Genomic DNA, 20,124 nt, shown 5'->3' on the forward strand with positions numbered 1-20,124 from the left:
GCCATCTAGTGGCCGAAGTGACAAGGGGCCTGCCCTCAGTCTGAGAGGCAGGGGTAGGTCACATTTCTTTGCAGACACAAAGAGGCTGGAAATGGGCTGGGATCCTGGGGGGCTGTTTTTAAGGAAGGTGATCTATATAGATACTGCAAACTTATCCAGAACCACCCAGCAGCCGAAAAGCTGACCGAGGGCAAGTTGAGAGGACCTCTCCCAGAAGGAAGAAACATGGACACCAGGGTAGGCACCTGTTGTCTTCCTTTCAGCTTTACTGCAAGGGAGAAAATAAACTGAGATGCTTGACTAGGAACCCCGATGGGGAAAAGAGCTGCTTCCTTAGGAAAGACACCAAAGGCAGCTCCTTGGCTTGTTGGAAAAGCAAAGGCAAAATCCAAGGGCGTGTGAGGTTACTTTCTTGTTTTACTGCGAGGCTGTTCTCTTTTGGGGCCCGAATGATAGATTAAGAGATATCTGAATACAGTTAAAGATTGTTTTTTAAAAATTAGATATTGCAAGGTGTTTGTTTTTTCAATGGTTCTGACTGCATATTCTTTCTGTGCAGGGGACCTGCTGCAGGGTCGGGGCCCAGCATCAGGGATAGGACCTCAGGGGGCGGGTGCTGGGGCTTTGATCCAGCTTCCCTGTTCCCCTCACGGCTGTGTGGGTCTCTCCGGCACAACAAGGGCCACCCGGCCAGTCAGGTTCGGTTGTAACAATAGAGAATTGCCTCAGTTCCTCTGCTGGGGTAGAAGAGGGCCTCAGTAGCTGATAAAGTCAAGGCCCCACTACCTCCTGGGCACCCCATGTCCCTTCCGGCTGCTGAGCAACTTTCCTTCCATTCAGATCACAGCCTGAAGGTGTGTTAACCCATCCATGTGAACGGCCCTGGGCCTTGTCAGTCTGAAGGACGCAGTGCTCAGTCCCCACCAGCCCCTGAGCTTTCGTCCATTTTCAGGCCGCTGCTTCTCTCTGCTCAAACCTCCCATTTGCCCTCTGAAACCTGGTTCACTGGAGAAAAATTTTGCCCACATGCCTCTCCTCTTCACAGACCCTCCATTTCCTCGCCCTGGCTGGAGCCTGCCCTTGGCTGAGGATGCCTCTTTCCCTGCATTCTTCCTGAGTGAAGACTGAAAGGCAGAAAAAAAACCTCTGGACTGGGTGGGCAATGATCATTGGATGTCTCATCTCATCTTATGGCTTCAGCGTTTGGGAAGCAAGCCCGCCTTCATGTGCTGTGCCCCCCTGAGGCCCAAGCCAACTCCCCATCTCAAGGCCATTGCCCAATCTGGAATTCCTGGAGGACTTGACTCTCTGTCCTGTCTACCTCTACCTCGCCTGCCCCCTGACTCTTGCTGCCACCATGGTCAACCCCAGTGTCGGCCAGAAGACCCAGCGACACCTAAGCCTCAACATCTGCTTGCTTCCTCAAACTGTAAGAGTCTTCTTCACTTTCTCTCCAGCACCCACCCCTGCGGCCAAATCTTATTTTGTCCCCATGCAGTACTGCTCCACTTCCATATCCTTCGTCTCCAGAATCTCTCCTGACCACATTCCTGTCTCCCTCCATCGGCCTGGACCCCAAGGCCAACCACTGTCCCATCCACTCCCTCGATATCCCTTCTTTGCAGCCTTGCTGTGCCCACACAGTACCCCCACGCCCAGGAGGCTAGGTCTCCTCTACAGGCCGCAACCCTAGCCAAGGGCAGTTGCGTCGGCCTACAGTAACACACGAATGAGATGGAGCTCATTCAGCTCATATTGGTCAGATGGGGCGCATCTGTCCAATAGAACCAGAGAGGGGCTTCACCTTGGAGGTTCAGGGCAAGGATGGCGGAGGCTGGGAGTGATCTGTTAGAGCCAGAATGAACTAGAAGCTGGTTCATAAAACATTTGACCCCTGATGCAGAAGGACAGATAGTAGCAGTTAATCCCCAAGCCAACAGTCAGAAGACTCTTCTCCAAAAACTTTTAAAGACCCCAGAGCAAAGACCTCTGCCCTCTGGCATTTAAGGATTCCCTGTATAATAACTTAAAAACAAAGCTTACCAGCTGACAAGCTCTACTTACCAACGCAGGGCCTCAATCAGCTTTTGTGGCCTCAGTTTTTAGTATGTATAACCCATCAAGCATCACCAACACTTAGGAAAATCTTCAACTTGGAAAAGAGAGAACAAGATAAACAAAAATTACCCAAAAGGATCCAGAGATGATACAGAGAACTGAAGAAAGCCATTTTAAAAAAAAATGTCTAATTAGTATCCTCAAATACTAATTTCCCCATAAGAAAGGGACAGGGATCAAGAGTTCTTGGAAATGAAAAATGATTGCTGAAACTAAGAAAAGCGTCATGGCAAATTTTGGAAATAAAGCCAGGACATTTTCCAGAAGGAACAAAATCAACAAATGTAATATAAGAAATAAAGCGTAAGCGTCATGGAGGATCAAACCCAGGCCCCAACATTCTACTGTTGAAAGTTAAAAAAAAAAAAGTACAAACAGAAAATGGAGTGGAGACAATGATTTAGAAGTTAGACAAGCCAATTTCTCCTGACGGAAAGACACAGGCCGTTGAGTTGAAAGGACTCGCCAGAGTCCAGCACGAGGAAATGAGACCCACATGCAGACATGTCTTTGGGAATAGGCAATAGCGAGATTCCTTCCCAAAGTTTCCATAGAACACACTGTCCTGGAGGCTGAGGGTGGGTGCTGGGGGTCTCTGACTGAGGGCAGGACCACGTTCCTTCAGGGAGCCAGTAGCTGAGGAAACCAAACTCTTGCTCTCATCCGCCCTCCCAAGGAATGGGATGACCAGCTGTTCCTCAGCTCTGGGGACTGGCTTGTGGAAACCAGACTTTTAAAAAAGTATGTACAATATCCATCCAGTCTGGATTTAAAAACTAGTATTCATTTATTTTTAACGGGTGAGAGACACACCGAAGCATTAATGGTACTTATCTTGTGAACTTCCTTTCTGTGATAAGCACTATGGCCTAGATGGATGGTTCTCACCCTTGGGTTATGCCAGAATCACCTGGAAATCGAAGAAGGCAGAGATCCGGGCTTATTGAAGCAGGAGAGGATCGGGGTCTGTGTAAGTTTCCCATTTCCCATACCACGATGCTGATAAGATCAGAGTTCGAAAACTACTGACCTAGCTAAAAATTCTAAGACTTAACAAACAATGACACTGGGTTTTGTCATCCTGGTTACAGCAAGTCCTTATCGAAGAGGGCTTCCTTTCCAACCAACAAGTTCTCTACTCTCTGTCTGTCCTTCCCTCCCATGACAGCCACCCATCTGCTGAGAGTGACAAAACATGGCTCCCACGTTGGAAGGGAGTAGGTTTCCGAGTCACCAGAATGGAGGTCAGACCCTCAGCTCTACACCGCATGAGCCCTAGTGTAAATTATCTACCTTCTGCCCCTTAGTCCCTACTTTACTCCCCTCTGAAATTGTTCTGGGAAGAGTGGGTGCCAAAGAGAGGAACTCTCCTTCCCAACTTCACCCTCCTCGGGTCCCTGCCAATTGGATGTCCCAAGCCCTGGGAGAGACCACCGTGAACCCAGCAGGCCCTGTGAGGCCAAGGGAAGGCAGTGTGTGTGGGGTGCTGTTGCCCTCCCCCTCCCACTTCCCCTGTGGGGTTCAGCCACTTCTCATCAGGGTTCACCATGAGCACCGCTAATCACCAAACCATCAGGGGAACACAGGTAACCATAGAAGCCAAACGGGGAATCCAATCGTGATGGGAGCGGGGTGGATGAGAGACAGAGCGGCAGACAGAGAATCCTCTCCTTTGCTCCCCTCAGACTGTTGACAACACGAACTTTTTTTTTTTAAAGGTTTTATTTATTTATTTGTGAGGGAGAGAGAGAGAGAGAGAGAGAGAGAACGAGAACAGACAGAGCGGCAGGCAGAGGCAGAGGGAGGAAGCAGTCTCCCTGCCGAGCAAGGAGCCGGATGTGGGACTCGATCCCAGGACACTGCGATCATGGCCCGAGCCGAAGGCAGCTGCTTAACCCATTGAGCCACCCAGACGTCCTGACAGCACAAACTTTTTAGCTGGCTAAAAGTCACAGATGGCTGCGCAATGTCCTTCACTTTTCAGGTGATGGGTAGCAGCCTTTTTCTGGGACATTTTCTACGTGAAGGGTTAGTCAGGATGGGCTTAGCTGGGCTGTGGTAATTAGCCCAGACATCTCTGGCTCCACACAAGGGTTTGTGTGTTTATTTATTTTACGGATGAGAAGTCTGTTCTGAATCGGGTGACTTTTCAGGACAGCTTGCTTTCTATGTGGGGCCTACATGATTCAAATGACTTCCATTTTGTGTCGTTTCCGTATGTGGCCTCCACGGTGGCCTGTCACGCATCAGAAGAAGAGAGAGCTGGAGGCTTGTGCCCCGGCTCATCAGGGCTTTGGCTCAGAAGCGGCACTGTTGATTTCCCCTGTCAGCCATGGGCCAGAGTTAGTCACGTGCCCCAACCTAACTTTGGGAGAGCCTGGGAAGGTTGTCTTCCTAGGAATCCAGAAAGAGGAAAATAAGATTTGATGAAAATATTATCTCTGCCACTCCAAACATCCTTTAAAAAAATAAGAATTAAAGGCAATGATTCAAGATATCCTGTTGATACATGGTGTTTTGGGTTTTTTCTTTTGTTTGTTTTTTTAATAGGCTCCACGCCCGTGTGGGGCTTGAACTCATGACCCTGAGATTAGGAGTCACACTTCACCAGCCGGGTGCCCCGCCTGTTAGTATATGAAAAGCTGAATGGTGTTGCGGTCAATAGGAAATCTGTCTGTAATCCATCATTTCCCGAGTTTATTTGGTCGTCGGGCCCTTTTGCCTAAGTGCAGTCAGTATTCCTTGGAACTGGAATTCTGAGGCGCACATTTGTCCTCAATGAGTCAACTGTGGCTCGTGTCACCACTCTTAGAGCACCTGCGTCTGGAACAGCAGACGCCCCTGGCAGAATCTTGGAGAACACGAGCCCAGCCCCCTCCAATCATTGACAGACCCTTTGCGGTGCTCCCCTCCCCGCTTCCTGTGATGCACACCCAGCCAGGCAGCCTTTTTCAGGAACTCATCACAGCGAGGGGCGGGCCTCAGCCGTAGATGCTTATTTGGAAGGGCCCTGAGTGCAACCTGTGTCCCCAGGAAGAATTTCTTCCTGATCTGTTCAGGATGAGGCCCGACCCCTCTGCTGGATTCCTGCAGAGAACCATCCCTCGCTCGCTCACTTGTCCAGTGTCCTTTGGCACTGTGGGCAGCTCAGGCTCCAGTCTAGAACCTGCTCCCCGCTAGGCTAGCCCAGACCATGTGGAACAAGGGAGCAAAGCCAGTTCCTCATCACGTTACAGATGTCCGAGGCCTCAACATCTCTGGTTTCAAGTGTCTGTGGCATTTTCCAAGCCTCTTACGGCCCTGCCCTCCATCCCCAACCTCATCATCATGTCAAGGCAGGGCTCCCCACCACCCGTTGTGTTTGGGCTCAGCATTCCAGCTTCTTGCTATCTTCTGGAATCTTGACTGGGTCGTGAATCACGATGGTGAAGGGTCATTCTTTCCAGGTTTGTGATGCCGGCAGGCAAACCCAATGAGCACACCTTTATGGCTTCATCTAGATCACAGAGCGGGCTTGGGTGAATCTGGAGAGGCAAAGGTTGGGGAGGGCAGGAAAGAACACCCACTGAGCTCACCTGCTAACTCTCTCAGAGGCCAAGTTCACTCAGCCACTGTCCTGCCGGCCCTGCCTCTCCTGTTTCTGGAAGCCGCTTCCTCTACCCCCTGCCATCTTTTACTATGGTTTCCCAGGGGCTGCCACATTCTTACCAGCCCTGCTCCCTCTGCCCACAGCTAAGTGGCTCAGACACAAGGTCATCACCTGATCTTTGGTCTTGATAAAGGGTGTCCAGTCAGTGCCTCACTGAAGTAAAAGATGTACGTTTTTGATCTGAAGGGAAATGTTGGTCTGCAGGGGGAGAGGAATAAGGTCAGGCACAGCGCCTGGCCCAGTGGGAAGGGCAGACCAATGGGGCTGTTGTTGGCTCTTCTCATGAGCTCTTGTAACTCAGGCACGCACCCAGCACAAATGAAAGTTGGGACAAATAATAGAGTAAGAGTCAGTGCCTTTGCTGATGAAACGCTGTTGGTATATGTACGCATCTACCTAATGAAATGTATCCAACATTCAGAAAAAAGCACCCTCTTTGCAGCCCGACACTGACTCGGCATCCACGCAGCGAACGCTGCCTCAGTGGCCTGGAACCATGGCCCTAGCCGTGCCAGTGTCTCGATCACCTGCTGGCCTCCCTCCCGAGGACCCGCGCGTGTCTCTGTTCTCGGACACAGCTGAGGGTGCCACCAGCAGGCTCCCTCCTTGGCCTGGACCGGTTCCAAATGCAGCCCCTGCTCTGGCTTCGCAGCTCCCTGGGGACTCCAAGAGCTGGTTCTGATTTGCCATTGATTGGCCGGAGGCAGCAAGCGGGTGTCGACAGCCTCCTGCAGCCCCTTCTGTTCCCTTGGGTTTGGGCCCATCCGGGGGTCTGGGATCCCGACCTTCAGAGGGTGCATCCCTAATTCCCAGGCGCACTTCTGGGACTGCAGGGATTGTGCCAGAAGGATTGGACGGTGGCCGGCAGAGGGGAAGGAGCCGGTCCCAGTGCCTTGTGAGTGGTCCCTTCCTGCGATGCAAGAGAGAGAGGAACATCCTCGGCTTTTTCATCAGATGGAAAGGAAGAAGCGGGCTGGTGGGATTCTAGTTCTGCCCAGACTGGCCGCTGGGCTCATCCGTAGGCCTGTGGGTAAATGGGTCAGGTGCCCCTGACACACTAAGCTCACGGCTATCCCATCACTGCACAGGCCGAGTTACTAAAGCAGTTTTAACCCCTTCATGGGCTCCTTGGTCCTCCTCACTGTACACCCCCAAACTCATCTGGAGTCTCATTCTCACCATGTGGCATTTCGGTCCCAACCCAACCAGGCCAGCCCCCTGGAATTCAGCCCGAACCAATACTTTTGGGGACTCCCTGCAGGGTTTCAAAGAACCTTCCTCACGGCCACCAAGGAGGACGTTCCAGCCCCCTGGACAGCGCTGCAGACACCAGCGGGCAACCGCACCATCCCTACCCTACCCCGAGTCAGCTGCTCACCCTCACCGCTCATGCCCCTATGGCCAGGAAGACCGCCGGGAGTGACCCCTTGTCTGAGAGCGGGCGTCAAGTCTTCACGAAGATGAAGCCGACTTCCAGGTCTAAAACTACCTTTATTTGTGGGGGGCGCCACACAAGACGCCTTCATGAATCAGCAGAATTATAAAACTGTACAGGAGGTACAAAAATAGGCTGTTTAACTTAGATAATTACCCTCACATCAAGCTTTAAAAATACACATAAAAATTGTACAATCTGACAGTTTATAAAATATAAAGCTAAAAAGAGGATTGTAGGTTCACAGAGAGGATTCTATCGCACAATTAACACATACCCATTAAACAACCGTCCACGGAGAAGACACGATGGCACAGAATTTTTTTTAAAAAATCACTCAAAAGAGAAAACTTGAACCCTGACCAAATTTCTCACCCTTTCATGCTAAAACTACTGTGAGGCGTCCATCCCATGGAAGGATCCAGTATAAATTTTCCTTTTCCAGTTTTAGAATGGTCAGGGGTGTGTTGTCCAAAACGAATCTGATGTGCTTTAGAAGCAAGTGCAATTATAGCTGGATACATGTCAGAGTAAAAATTAAATAAATATAAATAGGTTAAATAAATAGGTCATCGCAAAAAGAACACTACGTAAGGTTTGCATTTGAGAATGCCGCCCGGTTGACGGGTAATGCTTCCTAGGTTAAGTGGGGACGGCCCCGTCACAGCTTTTAGGATACTGAAAAGGAACACTGTACCCGCCAGACGCACACAGATCACAGGGGGAGGCGAGAGGGGCGGGGACTTGGGCCAGAAGTGGACGTTAAGGCTGCCCCAGGGAGAGGCTCACTGCAGGTGCCTTCTTGGTGGTTGACAATGAATACAGAAAGGATTCACGCGTGGACACAAGCAACCAGAACCAGGGCTACTCGCGGTGGAAATCACTGCTTCATCAAGAAAACAAAGTACAGGATGAGAAGACACTTTGGTTTAAAAGATCATGGTCCAACCTTGGAAGGTGGAATTTTGGCTCATCTCTATGGGACACTCAGAGACCTTCTTCTAGGAAAGGCCAAGGCCAGGCCAGACTCAGCTACAAGGACGACACCATGATGAAGGAAATGAGCAAGGAAGAGACACTGGGATACATGAAGAAAAGGGAGTTCAGATACTAAATGAGCAGAGAGAAGGCTAAAGAGAACGTGAAGAGGCTCTTCACAGGGGCGCTGTGCTCTCTCTCCTGGCTCTCGTGGCACAGAAGGCAGCAGCAGGTGAACCAGCCTACCTCCTGCCAGGACCTCCAGGCTGAGGACCCAATACACAGAGCGGGAGAGCGAGAGCAGACTCAGGAAACCCAAACCCAGCTGGACTCCAACTTCTGGAGAGACAGCGGCCAAGAAGAGAAAGGCCTACAACCCAGAGGCCCCCCTACGTCTGCGAGAGCTCACATCAGCAGCCAATGTATCTCTCACTGTAGTGAGAAAGAACCGCAATGGGAAACAAATCACACAAAACCTAACCAAAAGTTGACTCTGATCAAGGCCTTCCTTCTAGAGTTGGTAGAAAGAAAATCCTTCGCTGGGCCCACTGACCTGCAGATCCGTGTCACAAGTCGGAGTGAGGTCTCACTGCAAAGAGCCTGGGACGGCTATGGCATGGAGAGGAAGGGGGAGGGAGAGCTCCCCCCTGCACCCAGGGTTTTAGATCCGCCACTAGATGGTTTAGTGACTCACCGCAGACACCAGTGATCCCCCAAAGTGCAAGTGCTCTGACACCCAGGGACATGTGGGCTCTTGCTCAACTGTGGGTGAAAAGACTCGAGAAGCAACAAGAGAAACTGTGGCAGGTGCGCCGAAGACCGGTTCAACACAGGCTTCAACGCCGGGCTGAAGGAGAGCGGCCCTGGGATTCCCGACAGATGTGACTAGATTCTGCTGTAAAAATGAAGACAGCGTACTTCTAAGAAGTTAACAGCCTTCCGGGAATTGTGCTGAAGATCCACCGGCTCTGCTGTGACAGGACACACAAGGCTGCAGAACCCTGTTCTAGCAACGGTGCAGAGCACAACAGGAGACCAGGATTCCGGAGACAAGGGCGAGATGCAGCAGAGGGTGCCGAGCTGTTTCCATGATGATGGGGGCCACAGGACACCTCTTCAAGCCACCTGAGGGGCCGAGGAATGACCATGTTCCTCAAAGTGGAGAACGGCTCTTCCCGGAGCCCTGTTTGCTGCATCTCTCCCTCCACGCTCTCACAAAAGCAGAGGTTTTGCCCGTCTCGTTCACCTCTGCGTCCCCAGCCCCCGGGATCTGGCCTGGCTCACCCTGCGAGTACTCAGAGTCAATACATCGAATGCATGAGTTTGAGAAGCTGCGTGGTTAGAAACGAAGACAAGAAGTAGAAAGGGCATTTAAAAAACAGTTGTTCTAAAGACAAGCTGGGCCCAAACAGGGCGCGGACACACACCCTGGGCAGCCAGCAGTGACTGGCTACCCCCGCAAGGACACTGTTCAGCCGCGAGACGGAAGCCGCACACAGCCGACAGCCAGCCCACCACTTGGGGCACCTTCTCCACCTGACTGCCTGGGGCGGGGAGGGGGAGCGGGGATCACACTCAGGCCCGGTAGCAAAGTGACCGCAGATCCTTAGGGACAACAGCGCAGACGCAGCAGTGTGGGGAGAGGACAGCCATCTGGCCGTGATCCTGAACCGTGGGCGCTGTGGGCAGAAGACACAGCACGATGCCCGTCCCCAATCCCAGGGCTCCCAGGTCTAGGCGGGGTAACCGGTGAGGAGGGAGGATAGCAGCAGATGGAGGATAATGGGAACTTAAGAAAAAAGTACGTCCGGACACTATGAAAGGAAGGGAACTGAATTCTGCGAAGACACAGGAGAGCTTCTGATGAGTGGCCCTCAGCCCAACCACCATCAGGAAGCAGCTCACAGGAGGAGGAACGGTGCGCTCTCCCTCCGTCAGCAACGTCCTTGCTCCCGAGCGGGGTCTCCGAGCTCGCCGGCACTGAACGAAGGGTGAGGACCCACTCACCTGGCTGGACAAAGGACACGGGGGACATCGCCACACTGCACCCTGATCACACTGAACCCCTAAGGCTCTTGGTAGAGAAAAGACAGCAAGTTTGGACTGAGACTAAAGTTTAAAAACTATACTAATTTTAGCCAAAAAGATGGTATTGACATAATTGAGGGAATATTACTTTCAAGTTGTTCAAGGGATGCAGACAGTCTTGCTATCCTGCTTCACTCTTCGGCATCAGAGCACGTTCTGAACGTGAACGCTCTTTCCGGAGGGGATGGAGGCTTTTGGTACTACACAAAATAGAAAGTGTATTATGTATCTTGCGTTTACCTTCTTCACAAGTAAGCTTCAAGTTCAGCTTACTTCTGCTAACATAGCATTCTACAGTATGATCAAAATATAAAGTTATTAAAACCTGCCAAGAGAAACATAAAAGCCTGCCCACGAAGCTCGTGGTGCCTCTGGCCTCTGCTCCCGACCCCCTGGCCTGTCCTCTGGTCCAGGGACAGAGAGTCTCATTGCCCACGTGCTGGCCCAGGACTCCCCCCAGCGTGGCCATGAGTGTCGCATGTGGCCTTCTCCTCTCTGGTCCCAAAGGCCCGTTCCTGCCTGGGTGCTGCTCTTCTTGATGGGGGAACTTATCACCTCTTGCCCCCACATGCTCCTAGACATCCCCCAAATCCACCAAAAGCCACCAACACACTGGACTACTGTGGACTCAGGACCGAGTACCTTCTTCGTTTCTAAGAGATCAGCAGACACAGCCTCGTCTTCCAGTGGGCGGCGCTTACCTGCCCCAACGCGGTGACTCACACTCAGGACTCTCGCTGCCCCCAAGGAACACTGGTTCTAGCGACCTGGGGAACTCTGGGCGTGTTTGCGATGAGTGAGGCATCTCCAGTCCCCAGGAACGACACCTTCCTCCCCAAAGCCCCTCCCCTCTGGAGCCCCACTTAGAGCAGAGGCTCCATTTCGCGCCTCTCAGCCTCACTGGTCGAGGAGAGAGGTGCTCCTGGTCCCGCACGGAGGCAAAACGCAGGACTGCCTCCTCTCTCTTCCTTACAGGCCCACAGGCTGACACCAAACAGGAAGTTTGAAAACTAAACCGTAGGTCTGAAGCCAGTGCGTCCAGGAGAAGGCGGAGAATGCTTCTGTCACTGCGTCTGGGATGGGCCCTCCTTGGCAGAGGACCCAGCTGGAAAGCCTTCGTGGCCAACATCTTCCCAGCTCCCTACAGGTCAGAAGGGGTCGCGGTTCCCCCCTCCTGGGGTCGGCGTCTTCCTCTGCTGGAGGCAGAGCGCGCAGCTCAAGGCACTTGTTTTGGGAGCCTGGTCTCCCTGCTAAGCCGAGAGGCGTCCGGCTCGGACTTGCAGAGACCAGGCCCACAGTCACAGCTGGGGCCATCAGAATGGACAGCCACCCTGGCTCAAGGGGTGTCCGCAGTCCCTGGAGGCCAGGGTTCTGGGGGCTCGTGGAAGTAGTAGGGCTGGAAGAGCCGCTCGTGGCCGCATGGCTCCATGGCCCGGTAGGTGTGGGAGAGGAGGTGGGGGAAGCGGGACGTGAAGTAGCGCACGAAGTCGTCGGGGAGGGAGCCCAGCGTCTCCCGCACCTCCGCGGGGAGCTCCCGGTAGTGGTGCTTCTGCAACAGGACGGACACACACACGGAGGTTAGCAGCTGGAAAGCCCGGGAAACACCGGTAAAAGATCCTCTCGAGAGTCAAGGAAGACAGAATGTTAGCTGGTTCTCTGTCGAGGAGAAAAGGCGCAGGTACTCAACGGTCCATCTGCCTACCTTCCCTGTTTCCCCTCTTTCAGGGGGACGCCTCAGAGCCGAGTCAGGCCCAGGGCTGGGGAGGCAGGGACAAGCTTCCCTGCTGGAGGGGCCCACTGGCCAGGCCTGTGTGGGAAGGTCCCCATCGAGGGAGTTTATACTGTGCTGTCTCAGGCAGGAACAGGGCACACACAGGTCAGCAAGACCACAGATGACACCAGCATCAGACAGCCCGCTTCCCAGAGCAGAACTCACACCACAACATCGCAGAAGAGAAAACCTGTCTAAGGGAACGAGTTGGCCCTGCAAGGTCAGAGTTCTAGTAGGAATGGAAGGACCCACAGAGAACAGAAAGGAGGAAGGTGGCTGTACCTGTCACCGGGCCCGCCGGGGGTTCACGCCCCTTACCTTGTTTCTCATGGCTCGGAGGAGGTCTCGGACGGAGCCGCCTTTATAGGTCCTGAATTTCCGCAGATCTAGGGAAGAAACCAGGAATGCCATATAACAAACCCATGTCTAAAGAGGAAAATTCCCGGGGCTCCTGGGGACCAAGCGATCAGACTGAACACAACAGAACTACGCTATGCTCATGGCTGACAGGAATGTGTCCCCCAGAATGAGTCTGACTGAGGGCCGTGCCAGGCTGAATTCCACCTCCGGGTTGCCCCCATGAGCACAAATAACCATTCAGAGCACAGCACCTGTCACTGTCTCTGTCCCGTGAAGAGACAAAATGAAACCCACATCTGTGTAATGAACCCCAGAGGACACACCCACGATCTCAACCCCGTGAGATCTGGAGCCCAAACCGCCCGGAGCTGCCAGCTCCACGTTCATGTCTTAGAAACGGCTGCAGCTCTCGAAACGTTTCCGCCAACACGCGCGGCGGGGGCTTCAGCGTGGTCACCTGTCTGCAGGGGGACGGTGATGTTCTCCCTCCAGTCCATCTTCACCACGGCTCTCCCGCCTCGCTCCAGCTGCTTCACTATCGGGCCGTCCAGGGACTCCTTTTCTATTCGGTCACTCACGTCCTGCGAGGGTGACAAGGGCAGCAGATGATGGTCAGTGTGTGGAGAACTGGAAGCTGGAGAAGCGACACACACAGGCACAGAATGGTCACTGCTGCATGAGCCTCGGTCCCCCGGACCAGCAGCAAGTGCTGTGCCTCAGTCCCTCCCGATCTGTCACCCTCTCCCCTGTGAGCAGCCCTGTCTGTGGCTCACTGGGGAGAGACCCACAGAGACCACTTCTGTGACGGGGGGTGGGGGGGACGTGTCGCACCTCTCCACAAACCCGAATGCCACACCCTTGTCTCACCCCTGTGCATGCCTACTGCCTCTCACACGGAGGCAAGATGCAGTCAACTGACTGTTCATCAGTGAACAACAGCAGCTCAATTCTGCTCTGTATCTTGGGCTTTTCCGTCTACACAAGGAAACGGGACACGCTCACATCCATAGCTGGTCAGCCCCCCTTGTACAAACAGAAAAGACAGATGAAGCCCTCTTCTAGAGGAAGAAAGTTGCCGACGAGGGTGTGGGCTCCGAAGGCCCTGCCCTGGCCTCGAACCCTGCCCCGTGTCTGAACTGGAGCTCCAGCAGCCGAGAAAACGGAGCGATGGGCCCCGCATGTGTTAATGCGGCACAGACACACTGGCCATAGTCTTTTCTTTCTTTGACGAAGGTGAGGCCAGACTGGCTGACTCAGACCTGCAGTGGCTAGAGGGAAGCCCTGGACGGGTTAGCCGCTCACACCGGACGCCCTGCAGACACAGACTTCTGCCACAAAGCCGGGACAGCTATACGGGGAGAGGCAGGTGTGGTCACAAGATAGGGGACTTGGAAAAATGAAGAGTTTAAATCCTAACCCACAGCAGGCTGGAGGTCCCTTTGTGTGAGCTTTACTCCTGTTCTACATCTTGTCATCATCAAAGGAACCTGGCTGGTTTCCAGAAGTCCCTGGAGGACACCTGACCTCCTAACTGTAGTATTATGACCCTAATGAACAATCCTAATGTTGTCCATGCCACTGCTGCCCTGGAAAATGGCACAAAAGCCTCCCTTTCTCAATCCATCCAAATACCTATTAAGCACCTACCACGTGCCGGGCAATGGAGACACAGCAACGAACCGGAAATCAACCACTCCTGGCCTCAGGGAGCTTCCATGTTGGGGGCTAAGGCTCTAGTTGGACTGCGGGTCAGGGTGATGGTCATTCCTAAACCCAAGCTTCACTCTGATCCAGACTACACTGCCCCCGGGGGCCTGCCTTCCAGGGCGGGTGTGCTGGGTACGATGTGTCTGGACGAGCTATGCTGAACTGACCCCAGGGAGACTGAGAAACCCGTTCCCTTTCCACAAAAGCCACTGGGCGGGCAACACCACAAAGCCTTAAAACGGCCAAACCACCAGCGGAGCTCAGCTCTACCAATCCTCTAAGTACGCGTCTCAGAATCCACCGTAAGCAAAAAGAGGTGTGGGCAAAGATTAGGTAAAAGAAGGTAGAAAGGATCCAGTGTAAGTAAACGTTTAGATTTTGGAGACTTGAATGAAATTATATAATGCCCAAGATTCCCTGCACAGTAATCTGGGGTGAAGATTCGAGAAGAGCGCAGAGGTTCAGTTAATAATTTCCGGAGCTGGTGGTTGGGTAAAGGGAGCACAGGATCGTCTTCCCTCCACTTTTGTGTGTATTTGTAAGTTCCCATAACATAAGGTTTTTAAATTACAGCACATCCACAGGACTGAGTACCAGAGTAGTTAAAATTTTAGCATTAAATTAAAAAATTTTTAGGATTTTAAGATGAAAAAATAGTGTGTTAAAATACTACATTAGGGGCGCCTGGGTGGCTCAGTGGGTTAAAGCCTCTGCCTTCGGCTCAGGTCATGATCCCAGGGTCCTGGGATCGAGCCCCGCATCGGGCTCTCTGCTCCACAGGGAGCCTGCTTCCCCCTCTCTCTCTCTGCCTACTTGTGATCTCTGTCAGTCAAATAAATAAATAAAATCCTTTAAAAAAATACATAATAAAATATTGTATCAAAATATTAGGTGCTGAGGAAAAAAAGGACACAAAATTGTACATACAGTTTGACCCTAACACACTTTTATCTGTATGCAGAAAATGTTAAATGTTAACATGTTAAAATGTCAACCCTGGTTCTCTCTTGGTTATGGGATTAGGAGTCATTTGTTTCATTGTCTTTTGCCGTATTTTTTAAAATCTGGGAAAAGTTAAATGAAGGCTTCTGATTAAAAAAAATACCCCCAAACCCAAAACGCAAGAGGCCGACCTGGAAGAACTGCAGCTGCTTCTCCAGGCTCCAGAAGAACGGGTGCTTCAGCACGTGTTTTGCGGACGGGCGTTTCTGAGGCTCCATGGCGATCATGTTCTCTATTAATTCCCGGGCAATGACATCTTCTACAAAGGAGGAAGACAAGCAAGTTGCCACTGTACCCAGTCCACGGTCACAGTGAAATATCCGAACCTTAACAGCATGCGTGCCTTTTGATTCAAGATTCCACCGACGGAAACGCATTGCAGAAATGGAATTAAGAATGTGCACACGGGGAGCCTCAGCGGCTCAGTGGGTTAAAGCCTCTGCCTTCGGCTCAGGTCATGATCCCAGAGTCCTGGGATCAAGTCCCGCATTAGGCTCTCTGCTCATCAGGGAGCCTGCTTCCTCCTGTCTCTCTGCCTACTCGTGATCTCTCTCTGTCAGGTAAATAAATAAAATCTAAAAAAAAAAAAAAAAAAATCATGCACAAACTTTGGCCAATACAGGGAGTTCTCACCGTGTCCCCGTGCAGTCTGGGAAAAAGAGTAACTAGAAACACCCACTAGAGGAGGCTCCGGGAATGCCTCCGGGTCCTGAACCGTGCTCTGAACATGATGCCCCATCGAACACCGATCAACACGGAGAGGGACTCAATGGCATGGACAATTTACCTCCATGTTTCACAAAAGGACACACACCTGTCTAATTAGATGACTGGAATAAGATATACGAAGGTATTAATAGCAAGAATTCATCACTGTGTTAATGGAATTGGGGTCTTCATGCTAACCTATTGTTTCTACAAGGAATAAGGAAAATTAATCCATGAGCAAAACAGTAAGTTAGTTTTGATTTTTTTTAAAAGATTTTATTTATTTATTTGACAGAGAGAGAGCACAAGTAGGCAGAGAGGCAGGCAGAGAGCCCGCCAAGCAGAGAGCCCAATGCAGGGCTCGATCCCAGAACCCTGAGATCATGACCTGAGCCGAAGGCAGAGGCTCAACCCACTGAGCCACCCAGGCGCCCTTTTTTTTTTTTTTTTTAAGATTTTATTTATTTGAGAGAGAGAGAGCATGCACATGTGAGCAGGGGGAAGGCTCACAGGCAGATGGAGAGAGAGAATCCCAAGCAGACCCCGCACTGAGTGTGGAGCCCAATGTGGGGCTCAGTCTCATAATCCTGAGATCGTGACTGAGCTGAAATTAGGATGGTTAACCGACGGAGGCACTCAGGTGCCCCAGTTTTAATTTAAAGGTGGCACTGGGTGTCATGGGTCAGTTATAACACAGGAAACCCTGAGGTTGGGAAGGAAGACTTGTTGCCCCTGCATCCAGAGAGCAAGACTCAGCCTGTCTGTCCGAGCCCAGACCGCACCCACTGACCACCCACCTGCAAACGCAAAGTTTACGAAGCAGGGACTATCTGTTTTCCTGAATGTTGGTGCAGGAAGGGACCTCGAGTTATTTAACCCTCACAGGTCACAAGCAGGAAAATAGAGGTCCCCAAAGGGCCTTTCCCAGGTCATCGGGTGACTTGAAGGAAACTCAGAGCTGCTGGCCTTAGGAAGAGGTGCTCTAAGACAACCTACCCAACCTTCCACCAGCTTCGGAATGAGTCATCAATTCCCGGAGGCCCACGGGGTCTAGCTGGGCAGCTGGGGTGGCTCCCGACCCCTCCTGCCCTGTGGCCCACTCACCGTGCTTCTCAGGGTCCAAGCAGTCCAGGCTGTAGGCTCCCAGGAGGATGTTGGCCTGCCGCTGCAGGGACTTGCCAAAAGGGTGGCTGCCCTCCGATATCACATAGTAAAAGACACAGCCCGCAGAGAAGATGTCCACCGTGTAGGTCTGAAGAGAGATGCGGGGGTGAGAGGCCTTCTGGAGAATTATCCTCCTCACTCAGCAGCGGTGAGGACAGGGGTGTTACTGCTGCTTTTCCCACCCTGAAGGGGCCCCGGGAGACTCGACTAACATGTTCGAAACGCCCAGGGCCCTGCTGGCCCCCTGCAAGGGCTGCGGGCATGCTGGCCTTCACAGCAGGAAATGTGGGGTCTTGAGCCCAGGCGCTGGGGCAGGAAGTGATTGGAAAAGTTCGGGAATTGGGGGAATAGCCAACAGCCCTTCCATTCTTCTGAACAGGAGACCACATGGAAAATGCCAGCAGCATGCTGTTCACACAGAAGCTCTTCGACAAACGTCATTCTCCATGTGCCACAGCCCCCAGGGCTTGAATTCAGGGGCTGTCTCTCCTGAAGAGGCAGGAGGTGGAGAGCTGCGCCTGGGACTCACCGGGTTGTCCTTGCAGTCTTCGCTCAGCATCTCTGGAGCGATCCAGCCTTCCGTGCCTGGCACTCCTGAGCGGCGGCTGAAACTGTGCCTGCCTACGGCCAGCTTCTTGCACAGGCCGAAGTCCGAGATCATGGCCTTGATCCTGCCATGCGCGTTGGGCATGGAGAGGAGAATGTTGTGGGGCTTCAGGTCTCTGTGAACTAAGAGAGCGCTCCAGATCAGTCAGGGAGTGCACCCTCTCAGACTCCCAGCAGGCCTGCCGCCACCTCTAAGGGTTCTAGCCTGCAACTGCGAAAGAGTCCTCTTTGAACTCTTATTGTCAGAAGGCCACCAAAACCCTCACGTGCATACCAGCGATAAGGCACAGATTCTCAGCAGAGGGAGGGACCACGCCAGCCGCCGCCAGCCTGCCCCTCCCCCAGCGGGGGTGCAGCCTGGGAAAGGGAAGCCTCTCACCAATGTTGAGGGAGTGCAGATGCGCCAGGCCCGAGGTGGTCTGCTGCAGCAGCATGATGGGCTCCAGGCCGAGGTGGGCAAAGTCCTTCTGCTCCACGTACTGAGAGAGACACGATGGCTAGGTCATGCACAGAGACACAGCCCCTCCACAGGGACAGCCCCCCCCCCCCACCCCGCACAGTCCGTTCTTTCTTTCTTTCTTTCTTTCGTTCAAGTGATTTACTTTTGTTTATAGAAGTCCTGCCTGCAGCTTTTTGCTTTAATTAACTTTTGGGATTAGGTCAGCTCATTTTCTTTGATCCTATTTCTACTAACAACATTCTCCGCCCAAATCCACATCCACCAACAGACTTTCTCCTGAAGCCATAGGCTCCCTTAACCAAAGAGAAGTCCCGAGGGACTCATGTACAGTGATAAAGGTAAGAGTGCAAGGAATTCAAGTTCATGGCCTCATACAGGCAAACCTGCAAGTGCAGCCAGCTAATACCAAGACAGGCTCCCGGTGAGCCTGGAGACTGAGCAAAAGGGGTTCGCAGGAGGATCTCCAAGGCCTGACTGCTTGGCCAGCATCCTCCAAGTCCACACTAGCCCTGCTCAGGATGAGAACTGCAGGGATTCCTGCGAGCAACGGAGTCAGACACCAAGTGCAACCACAGATTGTCCCACCCGACTGAAGGTGAGGGGCTGAAAAGGCTCTCCTTCCGGGCTGTTTGTGGTTAAGTGGGCGTGTCCGTCAAAAGCACCAAACTGTTCACTCACAGGCCTATGCTGTGTTGTGACTTCAGTGAAGTGAATATAAAGAGATAAAAGAAAAAGAGAGTGCAATCCCTCGAGCCGCCACCACCGCCGGGAGGAGGGAGGCTGCAGCTGCGCGGGGCTCCCACCTCCTGCAGGGTGGCCGCACACAGCTCGATGGCGATGTACTGGAACTGCCGGTCCCTCTCCGTGCAGAAGTAGCGGATCACGTTGGGGTGCTCATCGGATTCTCGAAGTAGCTGGACCTCACGGTCCGCGAAACTGAAACACTCGGGGAGGATCCTCTTGACGGCCACATCGCGGTTGTCAAACATGCCCCTGAGGACAAGGATCAGGGGCTGGGTTGGGGGCGCAAAGCAGGCTGTGCAGACGAGAGACCCACAGGCCCACGGTGCTCCGTGTCCCTTGAGGCAGCAGCCACCCCATGAGCCTCCCAGTCCTAACCAAGCACCAGGCGGCCATCCCTTCCTCCTCGGAGGGGACCTCTTCCATCTCAGCCCCTGCTATGACCCTGTGGCACCCCCGGGGCCTGGCCTGCCACATGCAAGCTGACAGGTGCCCAGAAGGAGGCGACATCACAGAGCTCTCGGAGCCACTCACCGGTATACAATCGTGCCCTCAGCTCCGTGACCCAGCACGTCCTTGGGACAGAATGAAATCTTCCCAACTATCACCATGCTGGTTTCCTCATCTGGGAAGAAACAGGAAGACGAAGTGGTTTTAAACGAACATAATCTCAAAGCCCTCGAGGCTAGGAGGCTGCGAGCTTCCTGAGCTCAGATACCAGATACAGAAACGGATCTCGCAGGCTGTATGTTCCCAGCCCACGGTGAGCGGAAGCCAGCGGGCTCCACTCCCCACTGACACCAGGGCCACAGGCTCCTTGCCTTCTGCCCTCTGTCCCTGCCTCGGTGTTACTGTCGGGAGACAGCGGTCTGCTGCAGATGTGCCTACAATTTGCATCTGGCGTCTTTGGGGAGCACAGCAGATGTGCAACAGAGGGGCCAGGAAGGGCCCCAGATTGAGACTGGGGCTCAGGTCTCTTGCACAAGCTCTGCCTCCAGCCCCTCAGACTATCACCCCGACGGCTGGTCCGAGCCAACCCCCCCAGAGAAATGGGGGTCAACAGCGGCAGTGTTAACGGGGCTGCTGGCTGGCTCAGCAACGCCAGACACCCAGGGGACCTCGGGCTAGCAGCAACTGCCAGCCCCTCCAGGGCAAGACGGAGGGAAAACAGGATGGCCCCCCAGAGGGGAAAGGCCCTGGGGTGCTGTGGAAGCCCGGCCACCAGAATAACAGGGAATGAGCTGAGAACACAGTGAACCCTTAGAAACGGCACTCCGTGATCCCGCGGACACTCCCTGGGAGGAACTGGTGCCAGATGGTTCTCAGACTGTGTTGAA

The 20,124-nt window shown here is 53.0% G+C and overlaps 1 protein-coding gene across 5 annotated transcripts in view; it reads right to left on the minus strand.

Annotated features, from left to right (window-relative positions):
• Window positions 1-7,238: 7,238 nt before the first annotated feature.
• Window positions 7,239-20,124, minus strand: part of ERN1 (endoplasmic reticulum to nucleus signaling 1) — a 76,820-nt gene continuing 63,934 nt past the window's right edge. For 2 of the 5 annotated variants that reach the window (XM_045984115.1, XM_045984117.1), the window contains 9 exons: window positions 19,322-19,412; window positions 18,850-19,039; window positions 17,966-18,065; window positions 17,510-17,709; window positions 16,921-17,068; window positions 15,240-15,367; window positions 12,857-12,980; window positions 12,358-12,425; window positions 7,239-11,817 (listed from right to left, as the gene is read on the minus strand). In XM_045984115.1, the coding sequence (XP_045840071.1) occupies window positions 11,605-11,817; window positions 12,358-12,425; window positions 12,857-12,980; window positions 15,240-15,367; window positions 16,921-17,068; window positions 17,510-17,709; window positions 17,966-18,065; window positions 18,850-19,039; window positions 19,322-19,412 (1,262 nt within the window). In that variant the 3' untranslated portion in view covers window positions 7,239-11,604. Of the gene's footprint in view, window positions 11,925-12,357; window positions 12,426-12,856; window positions 12,981-15,239; window positions 15,368-16,920; window positions 17,069-17,509; window positions 17,710-17,965; window positions 18,066-18,849; window positions 19,040-19,321; window positions 19,413-20,124 lie in introns of all 5 variants that reach the window. The other 3 variants (XR_006815869.1, XR_006815868.1, XM_045984116.1) reach the window with 3 other exon arrangements.

Source organism: Meles meles, chromosome 18, assembly GCF_922984935.1.
Source record: "Meles meles chromosome 18, mMelMel3.1 paternal haplotype, whole genome shotgun sequence".
Lineage (NCBI taxonomy): Eukaryota > Metazoa > Chordata > Mammalia > Carnivora > Mustelidae > Meles > Meles meles.